Genomic DNA, 18,940 nt, shown 5'->3' with positions numbered 1-18,940 from the left:
AGGAATTACTTTGTGTGACCTCCGAGTTCCAAGGAGCAAGGATCTTCCTGAATGGAAAAATATGTATTCATGCATGGTGCATGCATGTCAGTTTGTCTGGGAGGCTCCCAGTGTCCCCCCAGGATGTGTCCCTGAGCTCTCTCCTCTCTGTCATCTTTCTTGCTTCTTAAATATCCTCTTAACCACTTCCCGACCAGCGCACGACGATGTACGTTGACAGCATGGCACGGGCAGGCATATTGGCGTACATGTACGTCCAATATTCGTTGCCGCCGTGCCATCGGGACCGCGCCGCCGGCGGCGCGCTCCCGCGCTGGTCGGGACCCCCGTGAGTCCGGTCGCGGGACCCGCGGACTCGATCGCCGCGGGCATCCCCGCGATCGTCTCACGGAGCGGCCGAATGGAGGAAATGCTGTATAAACAACATTTTCCCATTCTGCCTAGCAACTAGTGACGCTGATCTCTGCTCCATGTGATTGGAGCAGAGATCAGTGTACACTAAATGAAAGCCCAACCCCCCCACAGTTAGTAACACACCCCTAGGAACACTTAACCCCTACACTGCCACCCACTGGTTAACCCTTTCACTGCCAGTGTCATTTACACAGGAATCACTGCATTTATATAGCAGTGATTACTGTATAAATGACAATGGTCCCAAAAATGTGTCAAAAATGTCCGATGGGTCCCCCACAATGTCGCAGTCACAATAAAAATCGCAGATCGCCGCCATTACTAGTAAAAAAAATAATAATAAAAAATTATTAATAAAAATGCTATAAAACTATCCCTATTTTGTAAACGCTATAACTTTTGCGCAAACCAATCAATAATCGCTTATTGCGATTTTTTTTTTACCAAAAATATGTAGAAGAATACGTATCGGCCTAAATTGAGGGAAAAAAAAGTTTTTTTTATATATTTTTGGGGGATATTTATTATAACAAAAAGTAAAAAATAATGCGTTTTTTTCAAAATTGTCGCTCTATTTTTGTTTATAGCGCAAAAAATAAAAACCGCAGGGGTGATCAAATACCACCAAAAGAAAGCTCTATTTGTGGGAAAAAAAGGACGTCAATTTTGTTTGGGAGCCACGTCGCACGACCGCGCAATTGTCAGTTAAAGCGACGCAGTGCCGAATCGCAAAAAGTGGTCTGGTCTTTGACCAGCAAATTGGTCCGGTCTGAAAGTGGTTAAACAATAAGATCATAAAATTATACTAATTTCTGCCCAAAAGGTATGTGTTCCCTCCTCATTGGCAGGCAACATGTAATGGTTAGCTTTCCCAGGAGTCTAATGATTTTAAGGTAATAGCACCTTCAGCCACCAGGTGTCTCACATGTGTTTGGTGTTTATCTCTTTAAGTTAATACTTTTTTAAATATGCATCCATTTTTTATATATGTTCTAACGAATATATCTTTAGTGTTCAGGAATGATAGTAACCGATATAATAGAAAATACACTTAACATAATTTTGAATAATCCCCATTGTATAAAATGTGTGTGTGTGTGTGTGTATATATATATATATATATATATATATATATATATATATATATATATATATATATATATATCTATTAAATCTTTAGTCCATTTAGAAAGGACACAGGTTAGATATATATCAATCAATATCCCATAAAATAATTTATCTGGATAACTGGATAATTCTGATATATCCAATCAATATTTGTTTATCTAAACATAGGTTAAATTCTTAGATGGTTATAATCATGATTATGGTTTTCATAATACTAATTTGTTGCTAAAACACTTCTACTTATGATCACACTTTCATATATAATTTCTTTATGATACAGTTGTTTAGATCATTAGATACTAAAATTATAATATCTCTTTTGTGACCTACAAATATCACATATAATTTGAATGACTTATATTCACCGTATGAGTACTTTTAAAATATGTCTGACTTGCATATCCCTCTAAGCACTTGTACACACGGTCGGAGGTTCCGACAACCAAATCCGTCGGATTTTGTCTGTCGGATTTTGTCCGAAACTGTTGTATACACACGGTCGGACTAAGTTTTTGGAAAATCCGACGTGATGACGTTATTTCGTTACGATGGGACTACGTTCAGGCTAGTAGCCAATAGCTTTGGTGTAGGAATTTGATCTGAGCATGTGTGGCACTTTGTCCGATCGGAATTCTCTACACATGATCGGAGTATGTCCGATCGGAGCATTTTGTCAGAAAATATTTCCGGCAAGTTGGAAAAGTTGGTCCTACGGATATTCCGACGGAAACAGTCCGATGCAGACCACACACAGTCGGAATATCCGACAAAATGCTCCGATCGGACACATTCCGACGGAATCTCCGACCGTGTGTAAGGGCTAACACCATGTGTTGAGATGGACTTTGAGCAGTCCAATAAATGTTTAGATAACTTAGCTGTGTCCTCAAGTCCCTAAAATTCACACAATAGGTTTTGTTGGAAAAGGTTTCAGCTATTGAATTTTGTCTTCGTGGTTGTATATTGTCCAAACAGTCTTCACTTGAGCACAATGGGGTTTTATAGTTAAGGGCTATTTCCATGTGATCGTTCCCTATGCAAGTTTGGTCTTCTCAATCTAACCAACAAAATAAGTACACATCTTTTTGTTTGGTGACAAAAGCTACTATTGTTCCAGTTTCTTGTTTCAACACGGGGTTTGTAAAAGTTACAGATAACTAATCCCCTGCACATTTGGAAAAACAAAGTGTGAGATCATGTATTTTGTTTTAAAGGTCTCCAAAAGGGTAACAGTTCAATGATATCAACATTATAGTTCATCCACTTTTTTGAGGTCTACTGAAATCTCTCATCTCTGCCAGTGAATATTAAATGTATTTCTTCATGAATTCACAACAGGTATATCTGGCCTTTATGGTTTTGAGGCCAGGGGAGTTACGCTTTTTGGCCCAGCGTCTCGCATACTTTTGGCCAATCAACTGGTTGGGCACCCCAGCCTTTTCTTGTTACATCTGCATGCTCACAAGACGCAGCAAGCGGGAGGCGGCACTGACGTCAGGTTCTTGGAGACCGGCACGGCATGGTGCCCGGCTTTGGTGTTAGACCAGCTTATCAGTGTTACATCTGACAAACCCAGGGATGGTCCTCTGGGGCCTTTTCCTTTGTGCTCCCCTCTCAGTTCAATGCATACTTCATTGCCGCCCCTTTTTTGGCCAATCGGTGTCTGGACCCTAAGCATACCCGAGCCATTCATTCAGGATAGGAGCGGCTTCTGCGGCTTGGCGCCAAGGGGTCCTGGGCCCTTATTTCGATTTTGGGCACGTGGAGGTCGTCCAGTTTCTCTGGGTATGTCCCAGAGCCACTTTTTGAGATGTTGCAAGCATTTGTCAATTTGGCAGATTGATCATTAATTCAGTATGTCATAATCTGTTTGTAAGCTTTCATCCTACTGTGGTTATTTTTTGCCCCCTTTTAGGCATACTGACCGCGTGACCCCGGCACACCTCAGGTCAATGTTCTCTGTTGCTTTTTGTTCCTTTCCTATACTATCCACAGATTGACTCAGAGTACAATATCGTTTTTTGTCAGCAGTCTATAAAAACCATACACAAGTGGAAGGATTTAAATCAGAAGCCACTCCCCCCCCCTTTAATGTCAATACTGAGAAGGTTTGGTCACTTCCACACACCCTTGGAACATTTGTCTACCTCCCCCCACCACATGCCCCCTTCATGCTTCTTCGGTTCCGCACTTCCATCTGCAGATCCCTGATATTAAAGAGAACTTGCCACAGCAGAGTAGTATCACATAGGGGACTTTTTGTCAAACAGGTGCGACTTGTCATGCGATTTGACAGGTCCAAATCGCATGACAATTTTCACCCTATTGTTGGCAACGGAACTATTCAAATTGGTGCGAAACCAACCTTGCGATGTTGCACCAATTTAAAAAAAAGTTCTTGCACTATCTTTGCCGATTTCAGGTGAACTTGCATAGATATCTGTGCATGATGAAATAGCACAGATGTCAGCCTAGTCGCACCTGAAGTCGCACTGACATGCAGCTTTGAAGTCGTGAGATTTCAAGTGAAGTTGTACAATTTTAAAGTTGGATTTGGTGTGACCGGAGACTTAAGGGGCATAGACAGTAAAACAAAAAACCTTCTCCACTCTACCCAAAAGAAAAAAAAATGGCTTCAGATGAACTTTAACATTTACACTAGTGGTGGATGGTTCAGAATGAGCAATCTTTAGGCAGCTGAGTTCACAGTCACGGTGTACAGAGCTGATCTGATTGGCTCTGTGCCTTGGAATCACTGCGATTGGCAGTAGAGTGACCAGCAGTGTTTACATCCGTGACCCTGCCCCTTCCCATTACAACAGAGGAAGAGGAATAAAGAGGAATTAATAATGAATAAATGAATAAGCAGCAGCTGAAACCCATTCCCACAACTCTCCCCTCCTATACATCTGATCTAAATGCTGTCCCTGCATGTGACCTGTATATTAACCATTCACTTGCCTTATGTGGACTCTGATGTAAAGGGGGCTCTGTGGACTCTGATGTAGAGAGAAGGAGGGCCATTACTGCACTGTGATGGGGGCTGTGATTGCTAGGGGCACTGTAATGTAAAGGGGCACTGTGATATAAAAGGGACTGCACTGTAATCATTACAGTGTCCCTTTACCGTGCAGTCCCCTTTATATCACAGTGCCCCTTTACATTACAGTGTGCAGGACTAATGCCATGAATTCCCATCAGAAACTGCCCCCGCTAATGCTTGTCAAACCCCCTTCCCTCTCCCCCGCCCCACCCCCACCAGTCCCTGCAAAAATTGTCCGCTTAATCTAAAATGCCCAGGCCTATTTTTTTGCCCCAGTATGGGCCTGCCCCTATGCTATTTGACAATGCCTTGTCTTTTAGCCTAGAAAGGTTCTATTACTGATGTAGCGGATGACATTTTGGACAAATTGTCATTAATGTGTAAATTTAGTTTTTGCCTCAGAACAGTAGTGGGGTTCTGAGGGTTAATTATGTAGGTTAACTTTGACATCAGTTTGGCCAGGCTGTGTTAGAGTTCTGCCTGGTCATGTGTACAGTGAGGTGCACATGATAAGCCAGAACCAGGCCTGGTTGGACGTTTTGGGTATCGGCTTTCTCAGAACCAATTAGTGGGTGTGCTGGACCCTGCTGAGGAGTCTGGGAAGGGGTAATTAAGATGTTGAAGTCACGTTTTGAGTAGGAGTTCGTGAGGCCCGAGTGGTCTGTTCTTGTCCCTGGACTGGGGGTAGCCCTGCGAGGGGCCCCGGTCACAAGGTGTTCGACATCCCGCAACATGCTTCTGTTGGTTACCCCCAATAGACCTGCCTGGTCTGGGGTAAGGATCCGTCTGTTCCCGAGTCTCGGAACTGGCTGGTCCGAGGCGCAGTAACTGAGGGAGGATTTAAGGTGTTCGGGTGTGCTCTCGGCTTGGAGGGGCACCACAGCTCGTGAAAGTGACCGGGGGAGGACTCTTAAGAGGAGGGCCAACAAGTGGCATCCTAAGAAGTGCCTGGTTGCTGAGTTGGGAAGGACATTGACGCATCCACACTTTTTCCAGTACTATCAAGGAGACAGAGAACGTTCCAGGTACTGAGGAAAAAAAGGTTTCTGTTCACTTTCAGTTACAACTTGTTCAAGTTCAGAGATTTTACTAGTTCTGAATCAACATGCTGACTGCCATGATCTCTGGCCTTGAAGTGCCCAGCTGTGAGTGGCTACTCTCTGGGTGAAAATAGACTTTGTTATGTCTGCAGTTCAAGGTACCTGAGTTCTTCACCCTTACCCTCTGTTCCTATATGAGACTGTGTTGTTGGATGTTACCCCTGCAAAATAAAACCCTATCAAAAGGACTTTATTTGTGTCAGTGTCCAAGTTGTTGGGTATCAACCCTGGGAACCCCTAGACATGGAAGAACAAGCCAAGCGGAGGTAACCGGTAAGTCCAATAAGTTAAGGCCGCCCTACAAAGGGTTATGGTTGCTACACTGATATCTAAGGCTTGGCTCCTATGGACTTCAGTGAGGTTCGTATTTGGCATCTGAACTTTGACAAAATTTGTCAAACTGGATCTGAACCAAACCTAGGTACGTTCGGCTTATCACCAATTATTTGCAGCGATCCATGTACAGTGATCCATGGCAGCCAACTGAACTTTTATTTAACAGCACTTGAGTTGAAAATTTGAAGTCTAATTATTATAGGTATATGTAGGAAGGTGTCATTCAACATCACTTTGAATAACGCTTAAATGACTGTAAATGACTATATTTTCTTTATTAAATTGATCAAAACTGAGTGCATGGATTGCCCATAGCAGCCAATCAGATATCAACTTGTCTTGTTTTTATTGCGTCTTGAAAAATCAATGCAAAAACATGAAGCTTAAATGACCTATTCCCAATCAAATAAAAATCAACTGTTTGTAAATGTTTTGTATAAATATAGGACAGAGCACGTGACACCGAAGAAATTGGACAAGGCTGAGACTGGACAAGCAACACTGATACTCTCCAAAAACAGATCACACGAGGTGAACAATGGATCAACAAAAGTGGTCAACTCTCCATTATACTCACCAATGAATGACTCTGGAATAGAAACACTATCATCACCAGAAGTGACATCACCCAGTGTTTTATCATCCAGTGATAGAAGTATTCACAAGGTAACTTACTATAAATATATTCTTCTCTAAGGTAAACGTTAAAACTAATTATATATTGTATATATGTTTAATCTACAAGAATGTGCCATTTTGTTTAATTGCAGCCAACCTCACAAAAAAAACAAAAAACACTTGCCTGGTTTAGCTGAAATTGACAACTTGTTTCCTGTGCTATTCTCTGACTTTTCCAAAAATGTCTCGTGTTTTTTTTTTTGTAACACTACACTTTTTTTTTGGGTGAATGGGTATGGGTAACATGTACCCCATACTCATTCATAAAGGAGGGGGCAGGATCTGGGCCCCCCTTGTTAAAGGGGGTTTCCAGATTCTGATAAGCCCCCTGCTCACAGACCCCCACAACCACCGGCCAGGGTTGTCATCGGGAAGAGGCACTTGTCCCTATGAACATGGGAATAAGGTGCTTTGGGGTGGGGGGCACACCCACATTGAGGGCATGTGGCCTGATATGTTCCAGGATGGGGGTTTCCCCTCAAGATTTGCAGAGCACAAGTCACATGTCAGATCAGTTAAGATGATGATCTGCCTTGGACCGAACTTACATTTAAATCAATGGGCTGAAATTGTGCCCAAGTTGGACCAAAGTAGTACAGGGAGCATTTCCAAAGTTAGACCGATACGAGTTGGACCAGTTAAGGCAGCTTTCATAGGGAACCGTTGACTTTGACATTGCATGCGACTTGTGCTCTGGAAGTTGGAGTGCATGTCGGACCAGTGTGAACCGGCCCAAACCTGAAGCAGACAAAATCTTGAGCAGCTGTGCATGATAATCAATAAACTTGTTCCTTTAGCTTGTTCAGTTAAAGCCCTACACAGGGATAACTTTCTAGCGCCATTTGTCATGGTTAAAGTGGTTGTAAATCTCAGACTTCTGAACAATGCACATCTCTCCATAGTATGTAATTGTCTTAAACCGGAGCACTAAGTGTAATTTCTGTCTGCTGCCTCCTTCCTCTATCAGTATAAATTAATTCTGACAAATTTTGCTGATTGTTATGCTTTCATCTATCTATTAAAGGTTCTTGCGGTAAAACCAAGGAAGCTTGGACTTCTTTAGTGTATCAATACTTTAATAAACAGAAAATCTGCACATACAACTGTAGGATACGCAATACAACACAATTCATAACTATTAACAAAATATGCCTACAACATGCACAAGCGAATTATCCTTTCTAGCAAAATAAGCATGTACAAAATGTATGCCATAAGTAAACTAGATTTGAAATGTGGAAAAAGAAATGGACTTTCCAGGCACATATAAAAAAACGATATCAAAATTTTAATAATTCACAATGCATATTATACAAGTACACATTAAAGACAATACAAATTGATTAAACTATACAAAAACAAAAAAAACACAAAAAAAAAGGAAAAAACGAAAACAGAAGGACCCATTAATGAGCTCAAAAAGGGGGTATAACAGCTTGTGTACTTCCTGTGGGGTATTAATATCTGGATCAGATGGCCTCCACTAGGATGTGGCATATGTTGGTGGGGTGTTCATAGGTCCTGATAATCAAAAAACTGGGTGCTTGACATGTTTCGCGATTTTCATATTATCGCTTCCTCGGGAGCTTCTGGTTAGTAGATAAAAGGTAGTAGAAGGGTCACAGGACAAGCCGAGGTCAATGCAGGTGGAGTTCAAGGGATGGTCAAAACAAGCTGGGTTAACACAGAGATTGGGACACAGGTTTCATGGGTAACAGAGCACACAGGAGCTGAGACAAAGCAGCACTGGAGGCAGGCACTGGCTGGGTTTAAATAGACTGTTTGGCACCAGTGACAATCAAGGGTGCACTCAAGCTTAGACGCACGCGTGAATGCGCAGCGGCTCTTGTTTGCGTGCCACTTTGCGCATTTCTATGCACCAATGCTTGTTTCCTATGAGCAAAGGGAATAAGTGTTTTGTGCGCTTTGGAGTACTTCTAGAGGGACGAACTTGTCTGTTGGCATGTGCACCCTGACATTACCCCTCTCCAACGGGCAGCCTCCGGATGCCCAACTGGGCTAGTTTTTCAGGACGATTCCTACAACACTATTCCATTCAGGAAATGGGTCCGGACAGGTTTCAGAAGAGAAATATGAAAAACTGGGTGGATTTTAAAGGACTCTGGTCGTGCCAATTCATAGGCCACGTTGTTAATCCTCTTCTTCACTGCAAATGGACCCACAAATTTAAGGCCCAATTTTTTTTGGGCAAGCTAACTTTAGATTGGTTGGCTAACCAAACCCGATCACCAGGTTCGGGGATCAGATCTCCCCATTTCTTCTTGTCAAAAGACTTCTTATAGTCTTCCTGGGCTTTGGCCGTGGTTTTTTTGCAACAGTTGGTTGTTAGAACTGAAGAAGTTCATTGTATCTTGAACTGCTAGAATGGGACATTCAGGGGCTGTCATGGTCATAGTTGGCAAAAAAGGGGGGCTGCTTGGTGGCAGAATGTTCTGAGTTGTTGTATACGAACTCTGCTAATGGTAATAGTGCCACCCAATCATCCTGCAAAAAGGAAGAAAAACAGCGTAAATACTGTTCCAGCATTTGGTTGGTCCTTTCAGTTTGACCATTGGTCTGTGGGTGATATGCTGAAGAAAAGGACAACTCAATCTTCAGGACTTCACACAAGGCTCTCCAAAATCTAGACGTGAACTGGACTCTGCTGCCTGACACTATATTAACAGGAAGTCAATGCAGTCTCACAATTTCTTTAATAAAGATCTGTGCTGTCTCTGAAGCTGATGGTGTACCCTTCATGGGTAAGAAATGTGCCATTTTCGATAAACCGTCTACGACCACAAAGATGGTGGAGTGACCTTCGGAAGGAGGAAGTTCCACGATAAAGACCATTGAAATAATTTTCCAAGGTCTATCTGGAATTGGCAAGGGTCTCAACAGACCCCAGGACTTTGTCCTGCTAGTCTTATTCTTAACACAGGTAGGACAAGACTCTATGTACTTTTTACAGTCTTCTCTTAAACTGGGCCACCAAAAGATACGTTGTAAGAGTTCGGATGTCTTGTGGATTCCAAAATGTCCTGCAAGGGCATAGTCATGGCAGAGACCCAGGGCGGCAACTTGCACCTTTTCAGGTACAAAGATTCTGTCGTTGTGCCATAACAGTCCATCCCTTGCTTGTAACACCACCCCAAAAGAGGATGAGATCCCAATAGAAGCTTGTTTAATCTCGGACAGGAAATCTTTCTGTAGCAAGAGGAAATTCCCAGGGGAAAGAATGGTGTCTGAAGGGGCAGGTTCTTCTGACACACCGAACATATGGGATAGAGCATCCGGTTTTGTGTTCTTTGACCCTGGCCTGTAAGTGATATGGAAGACAAATCTAGTGAAGAATAGTGCCCACCAGGCCTGTGGAGGTTTCAGACGTCTTGCAGCTCGTAAGTATTCCAGATTTTGGTGGTCAGTGAATATCAAGATTGGGTGAGCTGCCCCTTTCAGCAAGTATCTCCACTCTTCGAGAGCAGCTTTAATTGCCAAGAGTTCACGGTCTCCCACATCATAATTTTTCTCAGCCAGGGATAAAAAAAGCCACAGGGTGTAATAAGGTTTTGGCCCCTTGACGTTGAGATATAACTGCTCCCACTGCCTTCTCTGAAGCATCTACCTGGAAGACAAATGGTACAGCAGCATCTGGCTGCCGGAGAATAGGTGCAGATGTTAAACGCCCCTTCAGGGTTTCAAATGCAGACTGTGCTTCTGAAGACCACTGGAAACGCTTGCATTGTCTTGTCAACTGTGTAATGGGGGAAATTATTGCAGAAAATCCCTTAATAAATTTCCTATAGAAATTTGCCAATCCTATAAAGCGTTGTACCCCCTTCTTGTCCATGGGAGCTGGCCAATCCAGGATGGCAGAGACTTTCTGAGCATCCATCTTGATGGTGTCTGTGGACAGGATAAGGCCCAGGAACTGGATACTTTGGCACGCGCACTCGCATTTTTCGAGTTTTGCATATAGGCCGTGCTGTCTGAGTCGAGTCAGGACTTTTCTGACATGTTCTCGATGAGTCTCTAAGGAGGTAGAAAATATTAAAATGTCATCCAGATACACTAACAAATTGATCTAGATAGTCCCGGAAGACATTAATAAAGTGCTGAAATGTTGTTGGGGCATTGCAAAGTCCGAAAGGCATTACTAAGCACTCAAAATGTCCAAATCGGCTGCAAAAAGCCGATTTCCACTCGTCACCTTCACGAATACGCACCAAATTATATGCCCCACGTAAGTCCAATTTCGTGAAGATGACGGCAGAATGGAGTCTCTGAAACAGCTCTGGGACCAAAGGCAGGGGTTAACGATTTTTAATCGTTATTTTATTGAGGTCATCTACACACGGGCGAAGGGAATGGTCCTTTTTCTCAACAAAGAAAATTCCAGCTCCAGCTGGGGACATGGAGGGATGGAAAAACCCCTTTCTCAGGCTGTCATCAATGTATTCCTTCAAAGTAGCAAATTCAGGGTCCGTCAGAGGGAATGGTATTTCGGCCCCAGGAAGGAGCTCGATGGGGCAATCATATGGCCTATGAGGGGGAGAGTCTCCGTTCCTTTCTTACTAAACAAATCAGCAAAGTCTCGGTAAGGTGCAGAAATAGAAGAAGACAATTCAGCATCAGAGTCTATACATAGCAGAGGAGACTGGTGAGTAGATGGCTTGGGAAAGTAATTTTGCTGGCAGTAAGGAGAAGGAAACTTGATTCTTCCTGAATCCCAATGAATGCAGGGATTATGCGCCTGGAGGCATGGCATACCCAGAATGACGGGGAACAAGGGTGAGGCTATGGCATCCAAACGTAACAGTTCTCTGTGATTACCGAAAATGGTGGCCGGTAGAGGAACAGTCTCTTGAGTGACAGAACCGGATTTAATGCGTGACCCATCTGCTAGGTGAACCGAAAGTCCATGAGATCTTGGCTGTAGTGGCATCTTATGTTGTAGTGCAAAAATCAAATCAATAAAACAGCTGCAAGCTCCAGAATTGACAGACAGTAGTTATTATATTCCAGAAAACGGTGGGCCCAGGATTGAGGCTCACCTTTTAGATGGGAAATTACATACCCCACCTTAGTAGCTTCAAGAGAAAAGGTCTGGGGCTGTAATGAACAGTACAGCTTGTAAGCATTATGAAAAGTCCTGAACTTGCTGCAATGGCCTGAGAACTTTTCTGGAGTCGGTACTCTGGGTTCAGATGGCAGCATTACCACAGTTAGTGCAGGAGGAAATGCCACAGATGCAGATGAGACAGAGAGTGACATGAGAGAAGGGAGTTCATGGATCTGCTCCTCAAGCCTGTATCCATCTTGCAGATTCTTGACCGTCTGAGTAAGTGTTGTAAGGTGATGGCACAGCTGATCCACCAGGGAGGTCGCTCGTCCAGGCTCAAACATGGCTGCTTTGTACTATCATGTACCTGGTAGTAGAGCCTGATTGGACCAGGAAGACCTCCCTTACACCTCTGACTCGGGGCCTCTGATAATGTGAACAGAAGGCGCCAGAGTGCAGAGTCGCACGAGTGCCAAGGAATCTTGCAGGCAGCAGGGCGGATGTCCTGAATGGCTGGAGAAGATACAAGAAGATCTTGACAGGCCGCTGGTGCAGGTGACAGCAACAGATAGCAGGGTCAGGCAGGCTGGGTCATACATGGCAAGACAGTCAGATGCAGGGTGCAGGCAGGAGCATAGTCAGGAGACAAGCCAGGTCTGGAACCAGATGAATGCGAACAGGAGCCAAGGGAGAAGGCAGTAGAAGGGTCACAGGACAAGCCGAGGTCAATGCAGGTGGAGTTCAAGGGATGGTCAAAACAAGCCAGGTTAATACAGAGATTGGGACACAGGTTTCATGGGTAACAGAGCACACAGGAGCTGAGACGAAGCAGCACTGGAGGCAAGCACTGGCTAGGTTTAAATAGACCGTTTGGCACCAGTGACAATCGCGAATGCGCAACGGCTCCTGTTTGCACGCCAGTTTGTGCATGCACACTTCTATGTGCCAATGCTTGTTTCCTATGAGCAAAGGGAATAAGTTTTCTTCTCCGCTTTGGAGTACTTCTAGAGGGACGAACTTGTCTGCTGGCATGTGCACCCTGACAGATTGTAACAACATATGGGCTAAAAATATAACTCCATATTATGTCTATAAAGTCACTACAAATAGAAATGGCAAGACATACCACCTCTTGGCTTTATAGCATAATATAGGAAAAATGTTAAACTTCAGCAGCTTGTAAAACCTTTGTCCAGGTAAGGGCAAAAAATAAACCCCGTATTGTAAACGGGAGGAAAAAAATTCCCTTTTGACCCCCGTATCTTTTTCTCTCAGAAGGCTGCAACATTCCTTTGAGCAGGGTTAGCAATGTCCTTGGCAGTCTGTGGAAAGAAAGTCCAGATGATGAAAGTCTTGTCTTCCTGTTGGTTATAAGGAAATGCTCAGATGAAAGTCCACTCCAATTCATCCACCATCAGGAAATCATCCGTATCTTCCTCACTCTCTTCTGGTCTGTCTCCTCCCATCGAGCCTTTTCATCCGCTCTCCTTGCTCCACCTCTTGATTCTCAGCACCTGACAAGAGTAATAGACAAAGCAGATTATATGTTCCTTCCAACTGTGCCAAAAACATAACTCACTGCTCACATTTCTCTATCTTCCCAGTTCTAACTGGAAAAACTATTGTAGGGTGCCCTCTGTTGCCTTGAAACGCTTTCATGGAAAGGCATGGACTTGCAATGGAACTAATAAGCTTCCATGTCTCTCTGTGCAGTCCTGGGAACACAGGCCTGCTGTTGTCCAGTCTTTACAGCATAGCACATTCTAGCAAAATGCTCCAGTTTATGGCAACAGAAACACTTAATTTGACTGAATTTACCATTCCCAACCACTTGCTTCCACTTCTTAAAGCGGTGGGCCAGCTGAGTTTTTTTTTTTTAAACACTGTAGCTGCTGACTTTTAATAAAGACACTTATCTGTCCAGGGTGCCCGTGATGTCAGCCGCCCGAGGCCGACCCGTCCCTCGGCTCTCGGGGTCCCAGTGCCGCCATTCGAACTAAGGGAAACAGTCAGTGGAGCCTTGCTGTTTCACTGAATATTTCCTACTGCGCATGTGCGAGTCGCGCAGCACTTTGTGAATGCCCGGCTGTATATCGGGACACACACATTACCCAGAACACAGCGCGCCATCTTCCCCAGAAGACAACGCGAGAAGGAGAAGACTGAAGATAACCGCGGTGTAGGAAGTGGCATATTAGGACGATCTGCCTAGCAACAGCCATTTCTGGTAAGTAAAAAAAAAATTTTTTCTTTTTTTTTTCTTTTTTTTTTAGGGTGGCCCTCCGCTTTAAGAAATGCTGGTGTAGGAATGCCATCTATTTCCTCTCTAGGACCCCAACCTTAAGTAAATCAGTCCAAATGTGTCTCCTGGAGACCATAGGCCTTGCCTTCCTTTAATCTGACTCAACTCGGCCATCTATAAACTAGCTGATCAGATCCTCAGTTTCCCACTTATGGGAAGCAACAGTGGCACATTTCCTGCTTTTTGCTTACAGGCTTAGGGTCTTTGTTAGGGCATCATTAGACTTGTTTATAAAGGCTGCACACTGCTTATTCAAATCTTCAGCTCTGCCTACAGGGGTTTGAACACAATTTGAGGCCACTGCAGGTTTAACTTTGATTACCCTACTTTCTAAATCTTTTGCCTTGCTTGCAATGTCTTCAAACACTTGGATGCCACTGCAAGCTGTTCCTTCAGTAAATCTCTTTCTAATTCTGCCTTTTCCCTCTTTTCAGATTCAATATGTAGAGCATGCAGGAAGTGCAAATCAAACACAGCAACTGCCCCCATATCTCCCTTACTAAAGCCAAAACTTTTCAGACTAAAATCTGAGGAAAGATTAGAGACTCCATCCCCCCAAGCTCTGTTCAAAGGAGAAGCATATCTAGCCAGCACCTTTGCAACAGACATCCAGTGACTATCTCTGGCCCAGGTAGGAAAAGTGCACACCCTCTCTTCCTGGACACCAGAAACCTTTGCAGCCTAATGCCCCGTACACATGATCGGACTTTCCGACAACAAAACCGTGGATTTTTTTCAGAAGGATGTTGGCTCAAACTTGTCTTGCATACACACGGTCACACAAATGTTGTCGGAAATTCCAAACATCAAGAACACGGTGACGTACAACGCGCATGACGAGCCGAGAAAAATTAAGTTCAATAGCCAGTGCGGCTCTTCTGCTTGATTCTGAGCATGTGTGGACTTTTGTGCACTGTGTGGACTGCATGTGTGGACTGTGTACACACGCTCGGAATTTCCGACAACAAGTTTTGTTCTTGGAAAATTTGAGAACCTACTCTCAAACATTTGTTGGCGGAAAGTCCGACAGCAAACGTTCTATGGAGCATACACATGACTTTCCGACAACAAGCTCACATCCAACATTTGTTTTCATAAAAAATGATCGTGTGTATGGGGCATTGCTCTTCCTAAACAGTATACGCAGCATTTTGCCCCAGCAGAAGCAACAAATCACACCACAGAAAATAGGTCTGCTTGAGTTGAGCTTTTAGCGCAAATCCCAGATGAGCCTCCGATGTTCTGCTTTGTCTAACACAGGGGTCTCCAAACTTTTCATTTCGAGGGCCACATCGTAAATTTTATACATACTTGCAGGCTGAAAAAAAAATATATAGAAATAAATCTGCAGCAGCAGAATAGAATAAAATGTACCAAGCTGCTAGAAGGTGCACCTGTATCCTACTCCTGCAGCTAAATGCAGGGGGTTCAACTTCCAGTGTGCATTAGGGCCTTAAATCTGTGTGTCCATCAGAGTGTCCCCGCACATTTATGTCTCCGTCATCCATCAGAGGATTCCTGCAAACTGGTGTCTCCATCAGAGCCCCTCCTCACATTTGTGTGCCCATCAGAGTCTCCCCGCACATTTGTGTCACCATCACAGCCATCAAACCCCCCACAACTGTGTCCCCTTCAGTGCCATAAACCCCCCCTCACACACACACACACACAAACTGTGTCCCCTTTAGTACCATAAACCTCCACACACACACACAAAACGGTGTCCCCTTCAGTGCCATAAACCCCTCCCCCCCACAGCTTTGTCCCCTTCAGTGCCATCGAACTCCCCCAAACTGTGTCCACTTCAGAGCAACCAACTCCACACCCTCCCAACAACTGTGTCCCCAACATAGCCAATCCATCCCCATACTGCACATTTGTTTCCTCCTCATCAGTCTCTTCGTACTGTACCGCTGTGCATTGTGCCTCAAATGCAGACCTTCTTCACCTCCCCATCTTGGCTCCTGCCCCACTGTTACATAGGCAAGCTGTATGCAAATGTACACTGATGTAAACAGCAGACGGGAGCTGGGAGGTGCAGCCAGTCTGCACTGAAGTACCTCATTGGTTGAGGCCGAGCGTCGAGAGTGGTTGCAGCTGTGTTTTGAGTATGCATCACAGGTTTTGCAACCTGACAATGCTTTGGCAGAGAGACCGTCCCTGTGGCAAGTCTGATAACTGGATGTGGCCCACAGGCTTTACTTTGGAGACCCCTGGTCTATCTTTTAAAGGTTCTTGCTGTAAAACCAAGGAAGCTTAGACTTCTGTAGTGTATCAATGCTTTACTAAACAGAAAAGCTGCACATTCAACTGTAGGCTACACAATACAACACAATTCATAGCTTATGCCTACAACATGCACAAGCCAATTATCCTTTCTAGCAAAATAAGCATGTACAAAATATATGCAATAAGTAGCCTAAACCGTTACTCTACTTAACCTCCTTGGCAGTATTACCGAGTGTGGCTCGGGTTGAAATTTCAGTACCATTAGCTGCAACCCCGAGCCACACTCGCTGGATCCTGGAAGAGATAACTTACTTTGTCCCGACATTCCTGCGATGTACACTATGTCCGGCAGCCGGATCTTCTGCCCGATGCTCTGTGTCCTGGCTTCCATTTCCTGTGAGCGTCACAACGCAGGGTGGTGGAACCGGCGGCAAATTCAAAATGTATAAAACACAATACATTGTAATAATTTGTATCAAATCATTTGACCTCAGTTTGTCCCCAGTGCCTTGTCCAGTACCTGCATGTAGTTTTACTGTTCTTTCTGCCTGGAAATTGGAGAATGACCATGGCATCCAAAAAGCATGCCTCTACATCAAAAGCGGTTTATGACCTGCATGAAAACAGTGATAGCGATACAGAATGACTTGCAGAATTGAGTGATAGTGATTCGTGGGGAAAGTCATCATCAGACACAGAAAGTGATTTCAGCGACGATCCTGAGTTCAGTGATGTGCGGACTTGGTGATCTATTGACTGCAGTACGGATCAGGCAGCGTCCCCAAGATTCCCATTTACTGGAGTACCTGCCTGGTATGAAAGTGGACATTGAAGATAACAACCCCTTGGCATACCTACAACTATTTCTGACTGATGAGGCTATTGAAAATATAGTTACAGAGACAAACCGGTACCAAGAGCACCAAGCTACCATTGGGGGGCTGTGTCCCCTACATGGCTTCTCACAAACAGCAAACACCATTTTTTATGGCTTTCATTCAACAATGGATTTCTTCTTGTCACTCTTCCATAAAAGGGCAGATTTGTGGAGAGCACGACTAATAGTTGTCCTGTGGACAGATTCTCCCACCTGAGATGTGGATCTCTGCAGCTCCTCCAGAGTTACCATGGGCCTCTTGGCTGCTTCTCTGATGAATGGTCTCCTTGCCCGGCCTGTGAGTTTAGATGGATGGCCATGTCTTGGTAGGTTTGCAGTTGTGCCATACTCTTTCCATTTTCGGATGATGGATTGAACAGAGCTCTGTGAGATGTTCAAAGCTTGGGATATTTTTTTATAAACCCTGCTTTAAACGTCTCCACAACTTTATCTCTGACCTGTCTGGTGTGTTCCTTGGCCTCCATGATGCTGTTTGTTCACTAAGGTTCTCTAACAAACTGAGGGCTTCAGAGAACAGCTGTATTTATACTGAGATTACATTACACACAGGTGGACTCTATTTACTAATTAGATGACTTCTGAAGACAATTGGTTCCACTAGATTTTAGTTAGGGGTATCAGAGTAAAGGGGGCTGAATACAAATGCACGCCACACTTTTCACATATTTATTTGTAAAAAATGTTGAAAACCGTTTATCATTTTCCTTCCACTTCACAATTATGTGCCACTTTGTGTTGGTCTATCACATAATATCCCAATAACATGACAAAATGTGGAAAATTTCAAGAGGTGTGAGTACTTTTCCAAGACACTGTATTTCTTTGTGCCATTTTTGCATGTTTGTATCATTATTCTTTCTTCTCCTCAGGAATCCCCGGACAGTTTATTAAACCAAAGAAAACGGCAAACAGTTGCAACACCTACCAATGTAAAAAGACTGGTCTTCGAGTAAACTACAGCTGTGGATATTTTTCTTTGAATTCATAGGAATACGATTATTAAAACCCTTAGTGTTAGATGGAATGGGTCATGTGGTGCCATTTAGCACAGTGTGACATGGCGGTGGGCGGGAGCATATATAGCAGTGGGTCCAATAAAGAGCACTTGTGGGAGGAGTCACTTTAGAGTTCCTGCCAGTGGAAGTTACCTCAGTCCGCCCTTTGGAGCATCAGGAGAAAAGTCCCCATCAGTACCATGTTTTCCTTTTTTTCTGTTAGTTTTCTTCATTTGTCTCTGTGCATATATATGTTCGTGTGTATATTTGTGTGTATAAAATAAAAATCGAATCTTCACATTTCTCTGAATACTCTTGTAGTGGGTGTGATTGTCACATCAAGTAGTGTCGGGTAGGTTGGCTGAGATGGCAGTAAAAAGGATGGAGTGGTTCAGCTTGGAGGTTATTAATGTGGGCGAAAATCGGCACAAAATCAACCCCACTAAAGGGAATCAAAAAGGTCTTCTTAGATATGTCAGTTATGCCTTTTAACATTTGTTGCAGGTTTTTTGGAATAACTGAAGCCCGGTAAGCTCTTGAACCAGAGTAAGTGGTTGGGGGAAGTGTTGGCTTCAGGCATAAATAAGTTGATGTTTTTATTGGTAGAATCAAGCACATTTTGTTTGTAAAATCTCAGTTGAGCTAAAAAGGGATCTTTTAATATTTGTATGATTTTTACACCAAAGACTGTCAGACATCCCAAGTCTCCCACGAGGTGCGGGAGTCTCCCACATTTGGTAGTTGGCTCCCGGACA

The 18,940-nt window shown here is 43.8% G+C and overlaps 1 protein-coding gene across 1 annotated transcript in view; it reads left to right on the top strand.

Annotated features, from left to right (window-relative positions):
- Positions 1-18,495, top strand: part of LOC143981724 (uncharacterized) — a 59,400-nt gene extending 40,905 nt beyond the window's left edge. Inside the window, exons 5-6 of the mRNA XM_077479768.1 lie at positions 6,468-6,687; positions 18,060-18,495. Of these exons, the coding sequence (XP_077335894.1) occupies positions 6,468-6,687; positions 18,060-18,143 (304 nt within the window). The 3' untranslated portion in view covers positions 18,144-18,495. The remainder of the gene's footprint in view (positions 1-6,467; positions 6,688-18,059) is intronic.
- Positions 18,496-18,940: the final 445 nt, after the last annotated feature.

Source organism: Lithobates pipiens, unplaced genomic scaffold (assembly GCF_037356315.1).
Source record: "Lithobates pipiens isolate NorthernLeopardFrog02 unplaced genomic scaffold, aLitPip1_a1.2 Scaffold_16, whole genome shotgun sequence".
NCBI classification, from domain to species: Eukaryota; Metazoa; Chordata; class Amphibia; order Anura; family Ranidae; genus Lithobates; species Lithobates pipiens.
Note: the sequence above shows the minus strand (reverse complement) of the source record. Positions and strands in the feature narration are given on the sequence as shown.